The sequence below is a fragment of the Uloborus diversus genome, chromosome 1 (genome assembly GCF_026930045.1).
Source record: "Uloborus diversus isolate 005 chromosome 1, Udiv.v.3.1, whole genome shotgun sequence".
NCBI classification, from domain to species: domain Eukaryota; kingdom Metazoa; phylum Arthropoda; class Arachnida; order Araneae; family Uloboridae; genus Uloborus; species Uloborus diversus.
Window position 1 is genome coordinate 58,424,714 of NC_072731.1, and position 21,692 is coordinate 58,446,405.

Below are 21,692 nucleotides of genomic sequence, written 5' to 3' on the forward strand. Positions count from 1 at the left end.
TTCGCAACTTATTTTGGTGTAAATGTCGCACTGACCCCCCTGGTAACTTTACCGAGTATGAATGTTGTGATTTCTTTTCTACTATCTCCCCTGGTCCTAGCCATTTTGAACAGATTTTATTTGTAGAGTCAGGAATTAATACAATCACCTCATCCCCCACCTGAAATTGTCTCTCTCGTGACCTCAGATTATGATGGTGTGTATACTTCTTTTGTTGTACTTCCGCTTGTTCGCAAGCGAATTCTTTTGCTTTCTCTAATTTCTCCCTTAGTGTAAATAGATACTCCCCGACTGATCGGCCTAATCCTTCAGGCACGATTATATCTCCCTCCCAACTAGCTTTTAATATTGCCAGTGGTCCTATGGGAAGATGCCCATATACTAACATAAACGTAGGAACTCCAGTCGTAGAATTGGGAACCTCCCGATACGCCCATAACAAAAATGGCAACTGTTTGTCCCAGGACCTCCCATGACTTTTGATTGCATGGTGCAGCATATTTTTCATTGTCGCCACAAATCTCTCTACCAAACCATTGGACTGGGGGTACCTGGGCAAGAAAACTTTGAGGTTACTCCTAATTTCTTCGATAATTCCTGAGTTAACTTAGCCTTGAAATTCGATGCATTATCCATTGCAATCAATCTTGGTATCCCGGTTCTCATAAATATGTCTATAAATGCCTCACATGTCGGCTTCGCATGTACGGATTTTAGGGGTATCGCCTCTGGCCATCTACTGTGTTGATCCATGACATACAATACATATCAATGCCCCCTAGAGGATTTTGGTTCTATTGGTCCAAATATATCAGCGTTTAGGACTTGAAACGGTAACCCAGGGTGTACCACTGCTTCAATTGGAGCCTGGTCATATACTTGTACTTTACGCCGTAACTGACAATTGTAACAACTTTCACAAAACTCATCAACTTCTTTCGTTAATCCTTCCCACCAAAAAGACAGTTGTATCCCATCACGGGTTTTCTTTGTCCCTAGATGGCCTCCTGTTAAAGTTTCATGTGCCAATTTCAAAATCTCGCTCCTTTTATTGAAAGAAACTACTAATTGTCTAATTTCTTGTCCGGCTATCATCCCCTTGTGATATAAAAGTTCCGATTCTACCAAATATTCATTCTTTGCCTGTTCTGCATCTTTGAAAGCATTGATAAGAGTCTGACATTCCGCTTGCTCCTTTCGAAAACTCTGCGATTGAGAAAACTGGCTTGGATCTAACACCCCTGCTGTTTCTCCTTTTTCCCATTCTAAGTTTCCCAGAGGTGTAACGCTCGGGCTTTCTTCTCCGTTATCTCCAAACCCTTCGGTTTCTTCTTTCCTCCCCCCCTTCTGACTTGCTGCCGCTTTCTTCGCTTTCCCCCCGCTGTTACCTCGCGCAGCTCACGGACAATGGCTACTTGCTCTGCTTCTATAACAATATTTTTCCCATTGTTCATTCACTAGTCTATAAACCTCAGGCGTAATTAACGCAATCTCATTTAAATTTTCTGCTACGGCAACATGCACAGTTACGTAAGGATTTACTGATTCACCAGCTCCTCTCCGCAAACTCACAGGTACTGCTGCCAGTTGTGCTTCTACTTGCGGACCGATTGCTGGTCTAAGAAATATTTTTCCCACCGATTCTAAATATTTATCGGGGATTATTGATCTACGAAAAACACTAATTTCCGCACCAGTATCCACAAGGGCTCTACATTTATGTCCATCAATAGCAATATCAACTACTGGTCTATCTTTCTCCAATTTACCCTCCTCGATATCTCTGAGCACCAACTCTGAGTTATTTATAGGAATACATATCTTATTAATTCCCCTCTCTTCTGGCGTTTTGTTTTGGGTTTTACTTGACACTTTCAACTTCGGGCAAGCCCGTTTAAAATGTCCTACTTCCTGACACTCATAGCATTACATTGTATTTTGATCTTTTCTTGTATTTTGCCATTCAAATCGGTTATTACTTCTACTTTCTCTTCCGCCCTCCTTATATTGATCATCGCGAGCATTCATACGGTTCTGCTGATGGTTTTCTTTATTCCTTTCCGTCAGCTCTTTCTCTACCCATTTATTTACCTTTTGATCCCCATATTCGGGCATAGCAGAAATAAAATTATCGATTTCATTAGTTAACTTCTCCACCGGTAACCAGCTTTCTGTTTCCTTTAAGTATATATGTGATTTTATTTGCGGTCCTAAGTTATCTTTAATTTCATCCGCTATCAACAGTTGTTTTAGTTCTTCCAAAGTTGTAATTTCCCTAGCATTTAAATATAAATTTAATGCTGTACTTAGACGATATGAAAATTGAGTATATGATTCTTTCTTTACTTACACACAATTTTCCCAGTTCTTTTTGTGTTGTAAGGGGGTGATTTGATATCTCTTCAAAATTATCTCTTTGATTTTATGATAATCGCTCAGATTCTCCTCACTTATCCGTGTACTCTTTCTTATATCGTCATTTAACTTATAAACTAATAACTTTCCCCATTGCCCTTCTGGAATCTCATACATTCTAAACGTTCTTTCTACATTTTGAAAATAGAGGCCAATTTTCTACTCTCTTCGGTGGTTCTAACGCGTTCCTCATCTTATTCAAATTACTCGTGAACTCATCTGCAACTTGTTCCCCACCTACCGAAATTTCCTGAGTAGGATTTTTAATTTTTAGTCCTAACATTCTATACTCATGTTCTCTTTGTTTTTCCTCTTTTTCTCTTTGTTTTTCCTCCTTTTCTCTTTGTTTTTCCTCCCTTTCCCTTTCCAACCTCTCTTCCACTATCGTCTCTAGCATATTTTTGACTAGTTCTTCCTCGTAGTCTGTGGAATCTATGGTTAATTTCCTCAACTGTAGTAAGGTGAAATTTGGTGTCAAAACTTCCCCTAACTCTTCTGCTAATGCAGTCAAATCTGCTTTCTTCTGCTTTGCTAAGAAGGCCATTGCGAAATTTTCTACAATATCAAAATTTCTTACCCTAGCAATTTTTAGCTTATCTCTTGAAGCTTTGAAATTTTAATCTCACTGGAAATTTTAACTTCTCACTTAACATAACTCATTCACATACACATGCAATGATAAAAATAATTTCATGTTATAAAACATAGACAAATGTCACTACTTCATATATAACATTTCCAACTGCTAGTGATTCCATTACCCTATTTACACAACAATACAAATACAACTCAGGGTTCGCGTTTACGCGCTATAGCGGGTTTTTTACGCAAATTCGCGGGAAAGGGATGCAACTTCCGCGAAAAATCGGGTCCCAGGGACCCAGAAAACTCAAAAGTTAAGAACCAGAAAAAAAATGGGAGAAAATGCTAAAGATCTATTTAGTAAATGCTTTTAAGCTTCAAAATGACCAGGAGAATCACCAGAAAGGGACTAAAATGACCCTATCTGTTTATCAGCTATTCAAACACACCCCAATTGTGGACCAGTCAATGGAATTTTAGTGATGAGACTGGAGCTTAGAGTGACCTCCTGGGCAGAGCTCAGGGAGCAAGTTCACAAATAGCCCATTGTACTGTATTCTAAGAATAAGCTTTCCCTCAACTTTTATCTTGAGGAAATTCCTAAAAACAGAAATGAAGACTAAAAATGAGAGAGGTTTTCAATGCAATCTTCAGGATTAATACAAGACAATTGTACAGTAAAAATATTGCAATTTGGCATTCATGTAACCAGAATTACTTTTGAAAATCATCATTTTGCATCCCCAATAAAAAGAGGGGAGAAAAAAATGGCGAACATTTTCCAGATCGCGCTAAACACAAAGAGTCCGGAACTTTTACATTTTTCTTGTTAAATTGTTTATGAATACTTGAATTTTATACAAAAGCACTTTAACCTTGTTCTTTTTCTAATAATTCATCTCTTTCTGATGGGTTATTTTTATTTGGACTTGCAAAAGTCGGGTATTAATCGATCGGCGCCATTTTTGCGCTCCATTTTCAAAATGGCGCGATTTTAAAAATAGAACAAAAATCAAAACAGATATTTTGAACAAGTCAAAATAAAGTCAAATATACTGATTTAAGATTGCAAATGAGCAATTTTCACACTCATATGAGAAAATGTTTCGTTTTTGCGATCGCGATTTTTGCGTTGGGTTCATTCGCTTGCGATTTATTATTATTATTATGTAATTGCCAATGATAATTGGGAAGGAGGGGGGGGGGATCTGTTTGCTTTTTTCACTAAGAAAAATTTCCAGGAAAACAAAAGTTAAGAGAGTGCTTTTTGCTTGATCAATCAGAGGCACTTGTTTTATATTTTATGGTAAAACCCATTTTTAAAATAAATTTTGAGTTAATCTCATTGTAACTGACCAAATAGTTTCTCACATAACTGAGTCTTGCAAGTGTATTATTTGAAAATAATTTTACAATGATAAAATCACAAAAAAATTAGGGCAAAAATAACCAATTTATTTTATTTCATGCCTCCCCCCCCCCCCCCCCCCAAGTATAAATATTTTTATATTATTCATTTACACACTAAGATTTTCTGTTTAAAATTTAAGGGACTCATTTTTTCCACCAAAGGACCCAAATCTATTTCATTATGGGTCTCTGGGACCCATGTTACGGATAGTTGAGCGCAAACACTGCAACTCATAATTTACTTATACCACAGTATTCCTACAGCAATAGTCATACTTTATCTAAATAACATTATTTACATTTGCAATTCAATTCTGTATTTTTCCCTGTACCCTTTTACCAAAACAACAACTCAGAGCTGTTAGAACAGTATGCTTGGGAATAGGAAGCTTACCGTTTCTGATGTTTTTCTTCCGGCAAAGCACATCAGCATCCACGATCTCGTTTACTTCCTTTCCAATCACAGGCCTTGATAACTTTTTCTTGCACGTCCAGCTCCAACGTTGCTATCACTTGGCTATACACCTCCTGGCTCCATCAAAAGTTAGTTGAAGATTCTGTTGAATCATAATTCTGGCTCACAGGACTCCGCTTATTCAGCTAATCCCCACAGTAACATATGGAAACGTCCTTTTCGGTTGATCCGCAGCGGCTTCTTTTTAAACACATTCTACCGACTGCGCCATTGTGAACTCCTGGTTACTTTTTCCTTTTGCTGCATTGCATTATTGTGCAGTTCGTTTGCAATTATTTCACTCTGGAGCTCAGTTTTTTTAAATTTAAACTTTTATTAATTAATGCCTTGGATATTCATATCATTTATAATACAATATGTACAGCATTTTTACAATTACCAATCATCACTCAGCTCAGAGCCCGGCTATCAGACCACTGGTCTCTTTCCACTTCCAGTGTAGAATGTCTTATCTTTTTCCCATGGATAGCCGGTTCTTTGGCATTTCCGGCCTAACAATATGTGGAACACCTGTCCCATCTGGAGTTCATTATAGCACGTGCTGCCTTGGTCAGCCACGGGCTGACACACTCCAATCGACAGTCATACTTGTTTGCAAAAATAACCAGAAGAGAGAAAAAAAAAACTAAATTGATATCGAAAATGACAATGTTAACCCGCCGACAATGCAACATGCTTTATATATCCATCGAGGAGCTTTAAATAGTAAAATGCAAAACATTAAAAAGAAAAACATGATTAGCACATGAAGTAATAGAAATCAATTTTTTGCAAAATGTGTATTTTTTTTCAGCAAAACGTGCGGTTTTTTTTGCCAAAAGGCATACAAGCACATACAAAACAAGATACAATGATCAAAATAAATGAACACATCCAAAACTTTCTTTAAAAAAAAATCCAACCTACACAAGAACAAACATGTATGTGATGCGAATGGATGAAAAATAAATAAAACTGGATTTTCCATAATTAATTGACCTCTGAATCTTCGTTTACCATTCCAAGTCCAAAATTTATTCTATATTAATCCAATAACTCCATTCTTCCAGACATGTCTTAAATAAAGAAAAATTAAAATGATTTTCAACATCAAAGACAATTGAATTTTCAGAAAAACGTGAATAGAAAGTAAATATTCTTGTGTGTACTTTATCCAACGACCAGTCAGACAATCAGAAAAAGCAAGGTCGTCATAGTAGAAAATTCAATGTCAAAAGTCAATATTGTTCATTTATTATTGAAAAAATAACCAAAAAGTTATGCACTATATTTTTATGATGTATTAATGCATCTATATTACTATGATTAATATAATTTTTTTATTGAAAATACTGTAGTTCAAAAAATAAATATAAAAAATGTCATGATATTTTCAAAATCAATATCGGATACATATCATGATATATATCAGTGAACCCTGCATGGGTCCAATCACTAAAAGTGTGTTCCCTGACCCTGTTTTTTATTCTTGTATTAACGCTTCTTTTCGTTGTTCCAATGTAGTCTGATCCACAGGAACAGGGAATCTTGTAAACTCCTGCTGCGGACAAGGGTCTCTCGCATCTTTCACTGATCATTGTAAGTCATTGATTCGCTGGGTAGGCTTGAAAAGTCTATATTTTGAATGTGCACAGAAGTCTTCCAATTCTGTCAGTGACATCCTCAACGTAAGGGAGGTAGTCTGTAGATTAGGGTGGGCCGAAAAAAACTTTTTTTGGAAATCTGTTTTTAGATAGTGCGGAAAAGTTGCTATATGGGCCCGTTATTACCCCTAAAAAATTTCGCTAAATTTGTTTAATATTTAGCCGGCGCTATTTGACCTTGAAAATCTGAAAAAAAGGACAAAAATGCACTTTTTTCAACAAAAAAAGGGGGGGGGGGGGGGTCAAAAATAAAAGTTTGAAGCTAGTTTCAACAAACATTAGAAGTATCGGTCAGTGAATTAGTTGAAATCCTCAAAGATTTTTATACATTTTGTAGAATATTTAGCTATGCTCCTTTAAGACTGAAACATTGGAAAAATGAAAAAAAAAAAAGAAAAAATAAAAGTAGTTTCGAAATAAGTAAGTACTGAAATGTTACGCAATACGTTACTTAGAAAAAACAGTGAAAATTCAATCAATTTTATGCGACATTTGTACGCCAATTTTAAAAAATGCACACACTCAAATAAAAAATAGTTACATAAGATGCTAATTTTTTAATCTTTGGTTCCAACAGTTTCTTCTGGATAATAAACGGCACTCAAGTACTTCTATTATTCCTAAGATTATTTTATAACTATTTTATATATATTTGACAAATAGAGCCCTTGAGTATTAAAAAAATGTGAATCCTCTGAAGTCCTTTAAACTGATTAATGAATTGAACGCAAGTATTCTTTTTCTCACGCCATTTCTTCCTCTCAACTTTATGACCCACTTAAGAGACAAAAACCCCCAACAAGAAATGCTGTAATTCTACACCTCCACAGCTGGGAGTTAAGGAATTAAAGGGATCCTCTCTTGTGTCCAATGTCCACAATGAGTTGCCACTGAGGCATCTTATACTGGAATTGGACGGTTGCACTAAGTGGCCACATTCATATTCTGGAGCTATCGAACAACTTCTTAGAGATTGTAAAAAAAATCCGGTGGTCAAATTTGATAAAATTGACTGCAATCTTCTAGTTTTGGACATGGAAGATATAAAAAATTTAAATACTGAACAACAATATTTGTGTAGAATCTGTCTTGCCGTAAAAGATGGTAGTTGTCCTTCAAGCGTGGCTGACAGTTGCCCAGGCAAACTCAGTCAGTCATGTGCGATGGCTGACAACTGCAAACCATTTGTTATGCTTGTATATAGGCACTCCAACTCCATCAGAAAATCTTACAAATGCTTGTAAAGTATGTAATGTTAGTTTATGCTCCAATGTGAAATAAAAATGAAACCGAACTGCCAGTACGGCGCCCAACATTTTTGGAAAATGATTTCTCTTGCAAGGCAGTTTCCAGACAACGTTAAGGAGATAATTTTCAAAGTTCTCTCAAGTAATGCATATTTCACTCATCATGAACAGCTACTATTGACAATGTTGTTTGATTCAAGAAAATACATTCAGGAATTAGCTGTTAGGCGCATTCTGAACTCTAGAAATAAGAAGATGAAGAGCGCGGATGGTGTACGATTTTTTTGAGCGTCCTAAACTCAATTTTGAAGCCGTTGATTATGTTGATTTAGTTGATTGGGCAAACTGTGTTGTAACAGAGCCAACTCTTACAATGCATCTAAAAGACCAACAATGGAAAGAAATGTGCAAAGAACGTTCTACAGAGTTTACTTTCGAGAAATTTCCCTGTCACATGCAAGCTGTGAAACTAATAACCGAAGCTGCAATAAAAGTTCGTGGTGAAACTGCACGAGATGGATACATTCGTGCCAAACTTCAAGCTAGGAAAGAACTTCCATCATTTGATAACAAGGGACAATATTATTCTAAAAAATAATATTCATTATGCATGAGGTATTATAAATCAAATTTGAAGATTTCTTTTTTAAAATTTTATTATCTCTATATGTAATTCTAGAAAATGTATGATACTATTGCACAATAATAATTACTATGATTAATAGTGCTATTTAATTAATTAGTCTATGATTTAATTTTGAAAAATAATTTTCACATTGGTTTTTAAAGAAATTCAATATTTTTTCATTTTTCTCCAATTTTTGATGTCGGAAAGGAGCGGTTAAATGCTCATTAAAATCTATGAAACATTTTATGGACTCGAACTGGTTCATTATATAACATTTTCGGTGCATTACAGCAAAATATTTGGAATTTATTTTTTTATAAAAAATTTTGACAAAAATTCATTTTTCTCTTTTTTTTCGGTTTTTCAGTGTCAAATAGCGCCGGCTAGATATTTTTTAATATCCAAGAAATTTTTTGTGAGTGCTAACTAGCTCAATATGCAACTTTTGCGCGCTATCCAAAAATTGATTTCGAAAAAAAAATTTTTTGGCTTATTTCGGCCCACCCCACTGTAGATTTAACCGGTTCTTCTTTACATGGTTGTCTTTCAACTTCAGGGTGGAACGCTCTTTTAATTAATACAGCAAAGTAATATTCTTTTTTTTTTATTTTCCATTCATTTTTATTATTAGTAATGTAACAATTTTAAATCATATTAAAAGTGCCTAATTAAATTAATATTAAATATTGGTCAGAAATAAAGAAACTGTCTCATGACTGTGAACCAACTAATGCATATTTTTAATTTCTGAATTCTGTAACTGTAAAAGTAGCTAACAGAAGAAAAATGAGTAAGCTAATGCTAAATTAGATAAAAATTTAAAATGAAATATTAGATATAAATAACGAGAGAGACCTTAATTTTAAGTCTACATATTGCAGTAATAATTTAAGAAAATAAAGAGTGCTTTGGGGATGCATTTACTATTTTGAAGTCTTTAATTTGTGCTGATTGAAAATATTGGATATATATCAAAATATCGCATTTATATTAAAATATAGGATATTTTTTGAAAATATCATGATATTTTCAAACCCTGGATCCATGACATTTTATTCAAAGAAAACAAAATACTTTCAAGAATTTCCCACTATTACTCCAGATTAAACAGAGAAGCGATCGAAATTTTCAAACATCCCAACAATTTCAACAAAAAGGAAGAATGACTTAAGAGAAACAAACTCTGTCATGTTGCACTTATACGGATTATCTTGAGAGATACTTTTAGCAAACCAGAAACAGCGACAGATGTCCAGCAGCCAATCCACCAGCAGAATGAAGAGAGCTCAAATTTCAGCCTACCTGAAACAAGGACGAACGTTCATCAGCTAATCCTGGCCCAAAACGAAGGGAGAGCTAGCTCTTCCCACATAAATAGAGACAACACTTCGAAATCTGCATCAGTTGCTAGGAAGTGGCAACTGTGAAAAGGCAAGTGGTCCTGGAAGTTTTGACCACCTAAAAACTGAAGATGACCCCCGCAGATACGGTCAAAACGTTTGGGGAAACAACACTCAGACTACGGCACAACAGCCCGGAATCTCACAACATTAATGACAGCAACTGTGAAAGCCTTCATTCTTACATGGAAAAACGTTGTTTGATAAGCGCATTATTTTAAACCTTTTTTTTTAATTACCTTTTTTAACAGAAATTACTTTAAAATAAACACACAGCAAGCAAATTTTCTTTTCCTTCCTGTTTTTTCAGAGAAAAAAAAAGTTCAGTGCTTGCCTTCCACATGAATGATAAGCTTCATCTTCTGATGCTTCAGTATTCTGAGATGAAAGAATGTCCAGAGAATGTTTCCCCCAAAGAATATCAACAAGTGCTTGCCAAAACAAAATCTGTTTTGTTCGAGATGATAAACCCTACAGAAATTAAAAAGAAAATAAAGTAAGTTACAGATAGAAAAAGCAGAACTAAGAAGGATCATGAATAAAATCCAATACATAGCGTTTTTGCGAACATTGCAAAATAATCATTTGAGGGCAGTGTTGCCAGATGGTCAAATCCAGATTTCCCCAATTCCCTTCCAACTTTTCCCCAAAAAGCGATGTTTTCTACCAAAATTCCTCAAATGCAAAAATTATTTTTCTACTTATATTTTCATAAAATGAATCGACTTCCTCTAATATTTTTGTCTCTTGAAAAAAATTTCCCCCCCCAAATAGCCGAATTTTCCTATAAAATTCCCCAACTTTTTTCCCTTCACATTTTCGCTTTTTTTTTTTTTTTGTCTTTTATCTTTCTGTATCTTTACTAATAATAAAGCAGAAAGTCTCTGTCTGGATATCTCTCTGTCTGGATCTCTTTCTGTCTGTCAGGATCTCTAACGCGCATATAGCGCCGAGACGGTTCGGCCGATTTTCATGAAATTTGGCAAAGAATTAGTTTGTACCATGGGGGTGTGCACCTTTAAGCGATTTTTTGAAAATTTGATTTTGTCCTTTTTCTATTCCAATTTTAAGAACATTTTTCCTTAGCAAAATTATTATAAGATAGACGAGTAAATTACCAAGTTATCATAACGTGGAACCGTAACGTGGGCAAGCCAATTGGCGAGAAATTCATCATGCATTATTTGTTACCACCATTTTTAATATGCACCTCCACAACACATGACGATGCTTACCGTTATTTATCCATCCCATTATGCTTCTGTTGCAAATGGCATATATACTGCTATCTGTCTATCGACAGATTCACCACTTTCACCAGCAAATCCATCTCCAAATACGGGACCAAACAGGGGGACCAAAAGACCTTATAATTTTCTACAACGGGCAAAGCCGTGCGAGTGCCACTAGTCATAAATACAAGCACCTGACCGAAAGATAAGAAATAACCAAATATTTTTTTTTACTCGCATTTACTACTCTGCTTCTGTATGTACATTTAAACTATCTTTTTTGTATATATTTATCCAAGGACTCTTCATCACACTTATTTTTACCTGTTTCACGTATCAATTAGCTACTCACGCAGAACATTAATGCGAATTCCATAGCATGATATTCCACATAATGCGAAATGCGAATTTCATAAAGTTGAGAAAAGCTAACCCAACGCTGTTTGATACAAACAATGTTCCCACTACTTCTTGACACAAATTTAAATACGAAAAAAAAATCTTTTTTCCCCCGAGGTTTTTCCCCCCAGGTTTTCTCCAAGGAAAAAATTTTTCCCCAAAGAATTCCCCTCAAAACCCATTTCCCCAAAATTTCCCCAGAGAGCACCAGAGTTCCCCAAAATGGGGAAATTTCCCCCAATCTGGCAACACTGTTTGGGGGGGGGGGGCTTTCTGGTAAGCAGATTTCACAACAAACAGAACCAACTGTACCATATATTCCTGCGTATTACCCACGGGCGGCTTATAATCTGCAGGTCCTAATATCGGCCTGAAGAAAAAAAATCTGCGCATAATCCGCGGATAATACAAAGTAAAAAAATGAAGTTGATTTAACAAACAATTTTTGCAACTAAATTAAAAACGTGAAGAAGTAATAACTTATAAGGTAAAATCAAAATTAATCTAAAAAATAATGATTTCTTCTTGAAATCGTGATTATAGTACCCAGTGGTAACGATTCAGGGGTGGGGGGAAGGGGGTGACTGCCCCCTGCACTGTTTTCATCGTCAAGATTGCCTCATCGTTAAGATTTTAATTTCAAAACATTCTGGGAGAGATTACCCGAACATTAAAATCACCAAATAGTTTAAAATTTAAGTTTTAAAACTTCAATTTTGAAAATTTTCCAGCAGAATATCCCCGAGCGCACTCCCTCCTTTTAAATTCAAAGATGATCTAAATTTGAGTAATGAAGACTCCTGTTTGAGGGGAAAAAATTCAGAAAGACCCCTTGAAGAGAATACCCCTAGATATCTTTTTCTGAAGCTCTCCCTCAATGGAAGTTCAAGACTGAATTCTTAGGATTTCATCAGTTCAAAAAAATAAATAAATAAATAAATAAATAAAAATAAATAAAATACTGAAAAACTTCCGAAACCTTTCATTCCTCCTTAAGTCAATAAAAGAGAAGTCTGAAATAACGTTTTAAAAGACGTTTAAAAAATGTTTTAGACTTGGTAAAATTTCTGTTGGAGAATCCCAAACCACTTGCTCTAAATTTGCAAAAGATGGCTTTAATTTGCATCTTTAAGACATTTTAAGATTTTTTTTCTGGTAAGAGCCCCCCGAACCCTCACATTACCAAAGACAGTTCAAACTTCTTTGTTTATATTTATTATTCTTAATTATACTTTATTGTAGAAAAAAACGTTATGGGGACAACCCTGAAAACTCCTCTCCATTCCCCAAATGTTGACAAAACCTCTACTAAAATGTCATTTTCAAAACATTTATGTGAGAGAACATCAGAAGCCCCCCCCCCCACACCATAACTGAAGATAGCCTAAAATAGTCTTCAACTTCCTAAAAATTGTTTGTCCCCATACTTATAAGCCCCACTCACCATGTCTGATATACCCTAATTACTTAAAGACAGAGTCAAGACAAAGGAATAAACAGTCTAATCTTGTGCAAATGAAGCCTTTTTCAGTAACATTGAACTAGAAGAAAGGTGGAATGACTGCTGCCTATTCCCCCTTTTGTTAAAGATGTGGTCCGGTTTTGAAACTGGTTCTTGGGAGATGACAGAAGCCTAGATGGCAAAACATAGAGTCTTCTTACAGGAGCCATTCAAAACGTTTGCTGATTTCATACTATAAGTTTATAATTTAGATGCTAGTTTAGTATTTTATCATGGGAAATTTTGCCTGACCTATTTTTGATGAAAGGAAAGAATAGACCTAATCACAGGCTGTTTTTGGGGAGTGAAAAAGCCTGCTTTTCATTTTTTCTTAAGTTTAAGAATTCATTAAGGTTAAGTTATTCTTCATGAAGATCTATTGGAATCAGCCTTTTTCTGGGCTTCTAATATGCATAACTATTCGTCCACTATTTTATTCGCTCAATTATTTCTTCTCAAACATTAATTTATTCATTTACTCGTCTACTATTTGCTTTTCTTTTTATTTATTCATTTATTCTTTTATCTACTGAAACATTTGATCAAAATTACCTGCAATAATCGAATAAAAAATTCTTCATTAGAAAAAAAAATGTTACTTTTCACTTTGCCCCATGGAAAAGGTGAAAAATTGCAGACTTTTTTTCTTGGAAGTACAAATTTACTGCCAAAAATAAAAAATTAAAGCTTCAATGCAAGTTTTTATTATAAAATGTCTATTTCTTTCTTTACGTACTGTAATTTTGTGAACACATATCCAATCGGTTCATTTTGAAAACAGCTCAGTCATCTTAACTATTTCACTTTACCCCACATTCCCCTACTATGAAAGATGGAGAAAGTCACAGACACATGAAAAATGTTGCAACATTGTATATAAGTGTGTATATAATTTTTTAATCAAACGATATATAATAATACTAATGTTTTGTTGAATCAAAAATCAATAATTCGAAGAGTAGGTTGTAAAATGTATGATGTAATCCTATGACAGTTAGAAGGAATAAAATAACAGCAAGAAAAAAAGAATGTTGTGTCATCAAAAGCTGGGGTGAGGCCTATCGTAATATAAACTTAGAACATGATAATTTAATATTTCATTCAGTTTTATGAACTTTGTAAACTATGTACTTGCTTTGTAAACTTTTATACTACATGTTAACATTTGCATTTTTTTTTTCTTTTTTTTTAACAACTAATGATTTTATCACAGTTTCTTGTTGGATGAATGCACACAAAAAATAATTTTGAAGAATAGTTTTTACGCCGATTAATTGGCAGTACTTGGCTGATTAAATCGTCGGCAAATTGGCCGATTAATTGGCGCATCTGTAATATATAATCATCCTGATTTCTCTGATATATCTTCACTCTGCAGAGTCCCGATATATTATATCCCGATATATCCATATTACATTATTTTTAAAAAATGAACATCAATAGGTGACTATTGGCGAAATTCGGGAAAACGGCAATTCCCATACTTTTCGCGTAGTCACCATTTACTGTAATTATTTAGTCTTTATTTCACAATCAGACCATGTAAAGTTATAGCAGAATGTGTAAGTGTTTATTCCTTTAGCATCTGCTTAAAAGAACTGAATTGAAATCAGAAAAATGTTTATGTTTTCAAGAGTTTTTTTTCCAAGAATTGTTGGGGGAAAGTTTAGGAAATTCTGTGTATAAATCGACATTTTAACTTTAAACCTCATTTTTTATACTAAAATTCTCAACTGCACACGCGAGTATGTACACTAATCCGAGCCTCAAATTTTTCAGAAATATCAGGGTACAAATTTCTTACCTTATGTAAGAATTAAAAAAAAAAAGAGCAGAAAAAACTTTCTATCTTATCTTTCAAAGATTTCTTTTCTTTTTTTTTTTTTTTTGAGATAAAATTTGGAAAGAAAATGGCTTTGCAATTTTGGCTCAATATGCTTTACTGCAGTATTTAAGAAATCATGATAACTATGTTAAAACTACATTAGGTGAAATAAGTTTGTCACAAGCTTAGCGTTAAAATTCATAAGCTCATTTTCTGAATATAAATGGGGAACAAATCGAACTTACTGCCGAAGCATAATTCGACAGCAGACAAGCTTAATTGGATCAATCAAGACTAGGTTAAATAAAAAAATTATGGAATAGCATAAGTTCAGCACAAACCTTTATCACATCAATATCTTTGCATGTGCCAAGAAAGCTGAAGAAAGAATGCATTTCTAGAAAAGAAAAAAAAATAGATCCAGTTACACATGATTGTTTTACTGCATAATAATGCAAAATTTAGCAAATACAACAAAATAGTGTACACCTCTTTCAAGGTACTGAAGTAAAATAACATACAATTAAAAAGACATAGAATCCAAATTTTAACTCTGTTTTGATTATTACAAATTTCTTACAACCAACAGACACTATATGGACAGGGCTGCGCTGCCAGAGTCAAAAAGGCACCAAACTCTACCAATCGAAAATGCTCCAAATGGTGGAAATCTCTCCAACCGTAAATATAAAATTAAACTTTTCATAAAAGTATCTGAATGAGGGCAGTGAAATTATACTGCTTATTGAAACGAACAATCCGTCTCATTGTCTATCTAAAAGGAAAACTTATTGCCTTATTGTGTCTAAATAGGCTACTCAAAAGTGCAATATTTTACACTGAAAGCATGTGATAGGTGCTACTGAACTCTAAATAACTTCCAGATATTAAGTAAAAACATACACTGTATTCAAAAATTAAATATTTAAATTGTTTTCTTTTTATAAATAAAATTAATGATATACCTTTTTTTTCTTCGTATTATATTTGTTTGCAAAACCTCACACCAGGTTTTAACTATATTTTCCCTGAACGCCACTACTTATAAAGGCGCTCAAAAGACATTTCACGCTTGGTACGGGCCTGTTTATGGAAAAGTAATAAACTTTAAGGTTTATTAAGTATAATATTGTATTACATGTTATACTTATTATTGCATTATACTTGTAATAATGCTCATAGGGAATATAGAAATTGAACTTTAGATTCACCATTTATTATAAAAGAGAACCCCCCCCCCCCCCCCCCCCCCCGTACCTTTAGATTACATATCTTGATTAGGGCTGTAATTTTATATTTACTGTATATTTACAACCACAGTAACAATCCGACAGATTTCAATCTGTCTGATGAAACAACGGACTAGATTCAATTAAGAACTAATTGAAATAATGACTTAAAAATACATAATCATTCATAGTTTTGTGTGCTTAATAAGTGTGTATCATACCTGCCGACCAGTAGCATACATAGACTTTGGTGTTCCTCCTCCCCCACCAAATTTTTAAAAAATATATTTTATCAGTGTTATTTTTTCAGAGTGTGTGCCCTCTTGCCCCCCCCCCCCCCTCCCTCTCCCACACTGAGAGGGGGGGGCTATGTATGCCACTGCTGCCAACTCTTCTGGATTTCACAGTTTTAGATTTTCATGTCTGCTTCCGTTTTTTTTTGCCTACAAGCATAATCTTTGGGTTTTCCCTTGTTTTGCAGGAAAGAAAAAATTTTACCTCGCCAATTTTTGCACTAATGACAGTTTTGTAGAACACAGCACCGTGCTAAAAGCCAGGGTTGCCATAGGGGAATCCACTTGAGCATAAGAAATATATAAATGCCAAAACTCATGGGTCTTCTCGCCACTGGTTACTAACTAAAAATTTGGATTTTCAGGTTGAGTAAGGAGCAAATTGGAATAGATTAGAAAGGTCAAGTAAAGATAAACCCCAAGAACAAAATCAAAAATAAAGAAAAAAGGTTCTGCTGACTAAGGGAAAAATCAATGGAAAAATGAACTCACTTTCTATTTTCTTTTCAAATGGTTGTGAAACAGTATCTGCTAAATCAGCACTGAATTCAATTCTAAAAAAGAATTATGAAACATAAATCAAAACAGCAAGTTATTTTTTTTAGAGGAAAAACCTTTTAAATATAACTTTAAAAATATATCATATGCAATATGATCAATGAGCTTTGTATTACAATGATTAAATTGAAAAATCCATAAATAAAGCCTTAATTCTCAAGAAAATGCAGCATATAGCTATTTCAAGACTACAATGGAGCCTCTTCATTAGTTCAAAGAAACAGTGCAGTTTGCTTTTTGCACTGATAAAGATGCTTCATTATAGCCTTGAAATAGCTATATGGAGTATTTTCTTGAGAATTTGCGATTTATTTATGTAGGTTTTTCAATTTAATCAATATGCAAATTAGTAAATTTTAATTATCTTGAGGTAGAAAAATGATTGAACAATAGTAGGTATTAGGGATGTACCCATAAGCAAATTGGCGGATTGCCGATTAATCAACTAAAGATAATCAACTGTCGACTTATTATAATGGTGCTACAATTTCTCCATCAACTTGCTTTTCTTTTAAATTATAATTTTCACATTTCAGAAGTCGAAATGCCTACATACTACGGATTTTATATAACATATCCGGATTTTATATGTTAATTTTCATTATATGAAATTATTTGACAATTTATTTCTGTGGGTGATTATGCTTCTCAATTTTCTTAAATTGACTTCACAATGTTTCAAAATTTTATTCAAATTTGTAAAACAACTTTCTTATTATTGTTACTGAATTATATTTTGTTATTAGCTACAAATGAAAGCTCAAATCAGGGACACTTTGATGTGAGATCACTGTGATCTCCCAAAAAATTCTTATTTGGCAATTTGGCTAACTTTGAAACAGAATAGAAAGGTTGCAATTTTTCCAATATATATCTTATTTCTCTTCTCATAGCATATATCCTCATTATATATTTAATAAAATTTAAAGTTATAATAGGCAAATTGAGAACTTTAACCAACTCAAAAAATTTGTTCGTGGTGCCACTGAGTCAAATATTAAGTTAGACTATTGTCTAACCCTTTAGTTTAGTATCAACCTTTTTACCACTAGTAGCCATTTAATGCAGATCTTTTCTTTACAAAATTATAAGGCCATCTTGAAGCATGAAGCTAAAGTTAGTGAGTGTGGAGAATGCATTGATGCATGTTATATAGGCAACATTACAGGGTGTTCCGTTTTAGCCTGCAAGACCTTTATTTTCGCAACCGTTAGTCCTAGATCTATACTTCCAGTTGCAAATACGCTTGAAATCAGATGCAGAGTTAAGATGTTGAAAGTTTGAAGTAAAAATAAAAATAAGTCAAAAAATACAAAATTTAACTTTTTATACAGGTCCCAGGTCCCCTTACTTATATTTAGGGAAATAATCTCCATTGAGAAATAATTCCAGCACAAAAAAAATTGAAATTAGTACTGCCAATCTTCAGAGATATGAAACGCAGCATTTTGTGACTTACACCACTTTTCACTCGCCGTCAATAACACCTTTTGGGGAGTTTTTAAAATTATATGTGTGTGTTTGCGTATCACGGAATAACATTTGCATTTATTTTTGAATAGCAATAAAAAAATAAATACTTCGACACATATTTTTTACTTCGACAGCTTGTCATTCCTCTGAAAGGGCGATAAGTTCCAATCTCATCTTCCATATGGTCCCTAAAAACTTTAAAACTGGAATATCTCCTTGAGTTTTTGTTGCACAAATGCAGTGTCAGTAATAGTTTTCAACGGAGATTATTTCTCTAAACATTAGTTAGGGGACCTAAGGCCCACATAAAAAGTTAATTTTTGTATTTTTTGACTCACTTTTATTTGTGCTTCAAACTTTCAATATCTTAACTATCTTAACTTATATCTATCATCCGATTTGAACATTTTTGCAATTGCAAGTACAGTAAAACCTGTAAAGTTTACCACCTTTGTAAGTTGACCACTTTTGTCAGGAACGGAATTAGTCCTATCTTATGTAATGAAGGAAAACCTCTGTAACTTGACCACCTCTCTTTCTTAACCACAAATATACACCAGCTTTGGTTTGGAGTATTGTAAAAAACCCTTTGTAAGTTGATCACTAGGCAAAAGCATTAGATTGTACTAAAAGTTTCATCAGTTATGCCTCAAATAAGTAACCAGACATTTTAGAAAAACCTATGAATATTTATGTTTCCATCGAAAAACATTCGGCTAATGTTAAGTTCCAGAAAATGAGTCAAAACTTCAATAAGGAGTTACTTTGTTGAAAAATAGATTACCATGGTTACAAATGTACCAAAAAAAAAAAAAAAAAAAATCAAATGAAGAATTTGAGTCACTTTTGACTTGTTATGAATTTTTAGCAATTGTTAATATCAAGTAAGTAGTTTTTCATAAGCAATAAGGCTTTTTTTTTTTTTTTAAATTTTATTATCAATTCATGGAAATTTTAAATTTGTATGGTACTTTGTGTCGTTCTGGTAAATACTCTCTAAAAATATTTAAACATTTTTTCTTATTGTTTTAAAGTAATGTCAAACAGTGAAAGTGAGTTTAAAGTATTCCAATTAGTTAAAAAATAAATGCATGGGACAAGAAAGAACAAAAAAAAAAAGTTTTCATTACTATCCTCTATAAGTTAACCAACTGTCTAAGCTGATCACCAAAGTACAGAACCGCAAGTGGTGAACTTACACAGGTTTCAATGTATACATCTTGGACTAACGGTTGCCAAAATAAAGGTCTTGCAGGTTAAAATGGAACACCCTGTATATTTTGATAGATCTGCAGATCAAACAAATAAATAAAATATTAAATTAAAATAATTAACATTGCTTCAAAATGTTCATAAAATTAAAAAAAGCATAACAAAATCAATAATAAATTTTTTTACTCAATGAAAAAAGCAGTGATTTTAGAAGATTTTTCTTTTAAATGTATTTTGCAATGTGGTTGTTTCCTTTAGTCAAAAAATTACTTTTAGTCACTGAAATTGAGAGAATAAGCAAAAAAAAAACATGGAGGGGGGGGGGACTTTCATTTTCCTAACACTTACTTTTTAATTAATTTTTTTAAATGTCCGATTTTTATAATGAGGTGCGGTCTTTATGACGTCACAAATGATGAACTTTGGCGCATCTGCCTACCACGTTTCCAGGTGATGATAATCAAGAAGCAAATTAAATATTACTATCTACGCTTTCTAGCAACCATATTGTTGCTAGTACAAGTGAGTAAAAATTCTAATTAAATATTGCATTATTGCGATTATTATCTGTGAATGGCATTTCATCACTTCTGATGTCATCGACAGAAGCATAAACAATGAAAGCGCACTGATTAAAATAATTTTTTAAAATGTTAAACTTTATCAAATTATTTTAAAAATGATCAGATCCTATGTTTTTAAGCATGGTCTTTCAGAAAAAATACTTTTAAAATTTGGGAAACAACCCCAATGTAAGCACAAAAAGTGAATACAGAAACTGAACAACAAAAAGAAACAAGTTTAAATCCGAGTATTCCTTGAAACGATTGGGTACAGATTGGAACCGACACAGACACTTATTTCATAATCTTCCACTATTTATTTAAAGATGAATAATTTAACCTAGGGCTTCCCAAACTGTGGACTGTGGACTCCTTGAGGATCCACCAAGCCTTGTTAGTAGGGGGTCCACCAAAAGTTTTGGAGAAAAAATGTTTTAAACACGTAAGATGACACTTAATAATTGCTCTTATATTTGAAAAATCAAAGTTTTCACGTTCAAAATATGGAGTCATCCTTTGAACACTACATCTCGACATCACGAGATACAATGCTGTTAGATCATGCAGCCACCACACTGCAAATTACCAGTACACATTAGAAACCCATTTGAAAGTCTTTCATTCAGAAAAAGTGTTATAAATTTGCTCTGATAAAAAGAAAGTGAAAGCATTGCTTTCTTTCGTACACAAATATAACTTCTACCACCATCAATCAATCAATCAATAGAATGTCTCAACATGATACACTACTAGAAATTTTGTTCAATGAATCGCTGTCGGTTTATGTTAGGAGTGATTTTGACTCCATGAAAAAAACCTGAACTTTTTTTTCCAAGAAGAAAAAGTGTTTTGATGGGTATATATATTTACATATTACGTGTATGTACACATTATATTATGTATATAAATAATTCATATACATAATTATTTGTTGGGGCTAAAACTCGAAGTTTTAATTGGACTTAATACGTCCATGTGCATGATGGGAATTAAATTCTTTTAATTTTTCTCATTTCTTAAAATTTTTCAAAGAATGTTTTATTTTCATCCTTTGTATCTGAATCCTTAACCATTAATTACATTCATTTACTAATACACAAAACCTAATACACTAGCATTTTTTAATGATTCCCAGTTTCTTTTATGAGTATTTGTAGAAGAATGTTGCAATAATGCCTTCACACCATCATTAGCATATGTAAAGAGCTTGTTGCAAGAAACACAAAAACAAAATCCAGCCCTATCAATTTTTTACACCATATTTCCATTTTTTCATTTTAGAAATCCACTTTGTTTAACCGTTCCCAGTTTAACTTGTTCTTCTTTCCTGCATGTATGCATAGGCGGATTTAGGACTGAGTTCCTGGGGGGGGGGGCAGTTTTTTTTTTTTTTTTTTTTGAGCAATATTAGTTGTAATCAAGGCTGGATTTAAGACTTAATATGGCCCTAAGCTGTTTCAGCTTTTTGGTATCTTTTGTAAACCCGGACAACTTTTCTGTCGGTGGCAAAAAAGGCCAAAGTGCTCCTCCTCCCCACTGTATTTTATACATATTGTACATGATGTGAAATGGTGTCCCTTTTAAGTAGGGAATACACCCAATTAGAT

General features: G+C 33.6%; 1 protein-coding gene across 1 annotated transcript in view; it reads right to left on the reverse strand.

Annotated features, from left to right (window-relative positions):
* Positions 1-21,692, reverse strand: part of LOC129234583 (uncharacterized) — a 93,151-nt gene that overhangs the window by 44,265 nt on the left and 27,194 nt on the right. Inside the window, exons 3-5 of the mRNA XM_054868606.1 lie at positions 16,772-16,833; positions 15,099-15,154; positions 10,135-10,271 (exon numbers count right to left, since the gene is read on the reverse strand). Coding sequence (XP_054724581.1) covers positions 10,135-10,271; positions 15,099-15,154; positions 16,772-16,833 — 255 coding nt within the window. The remainder of the gene's footprint in view (positions 1-10,134; positions 10,272-15,098; positions 15,155-16,771; positions 16,834-21,692) is intronic.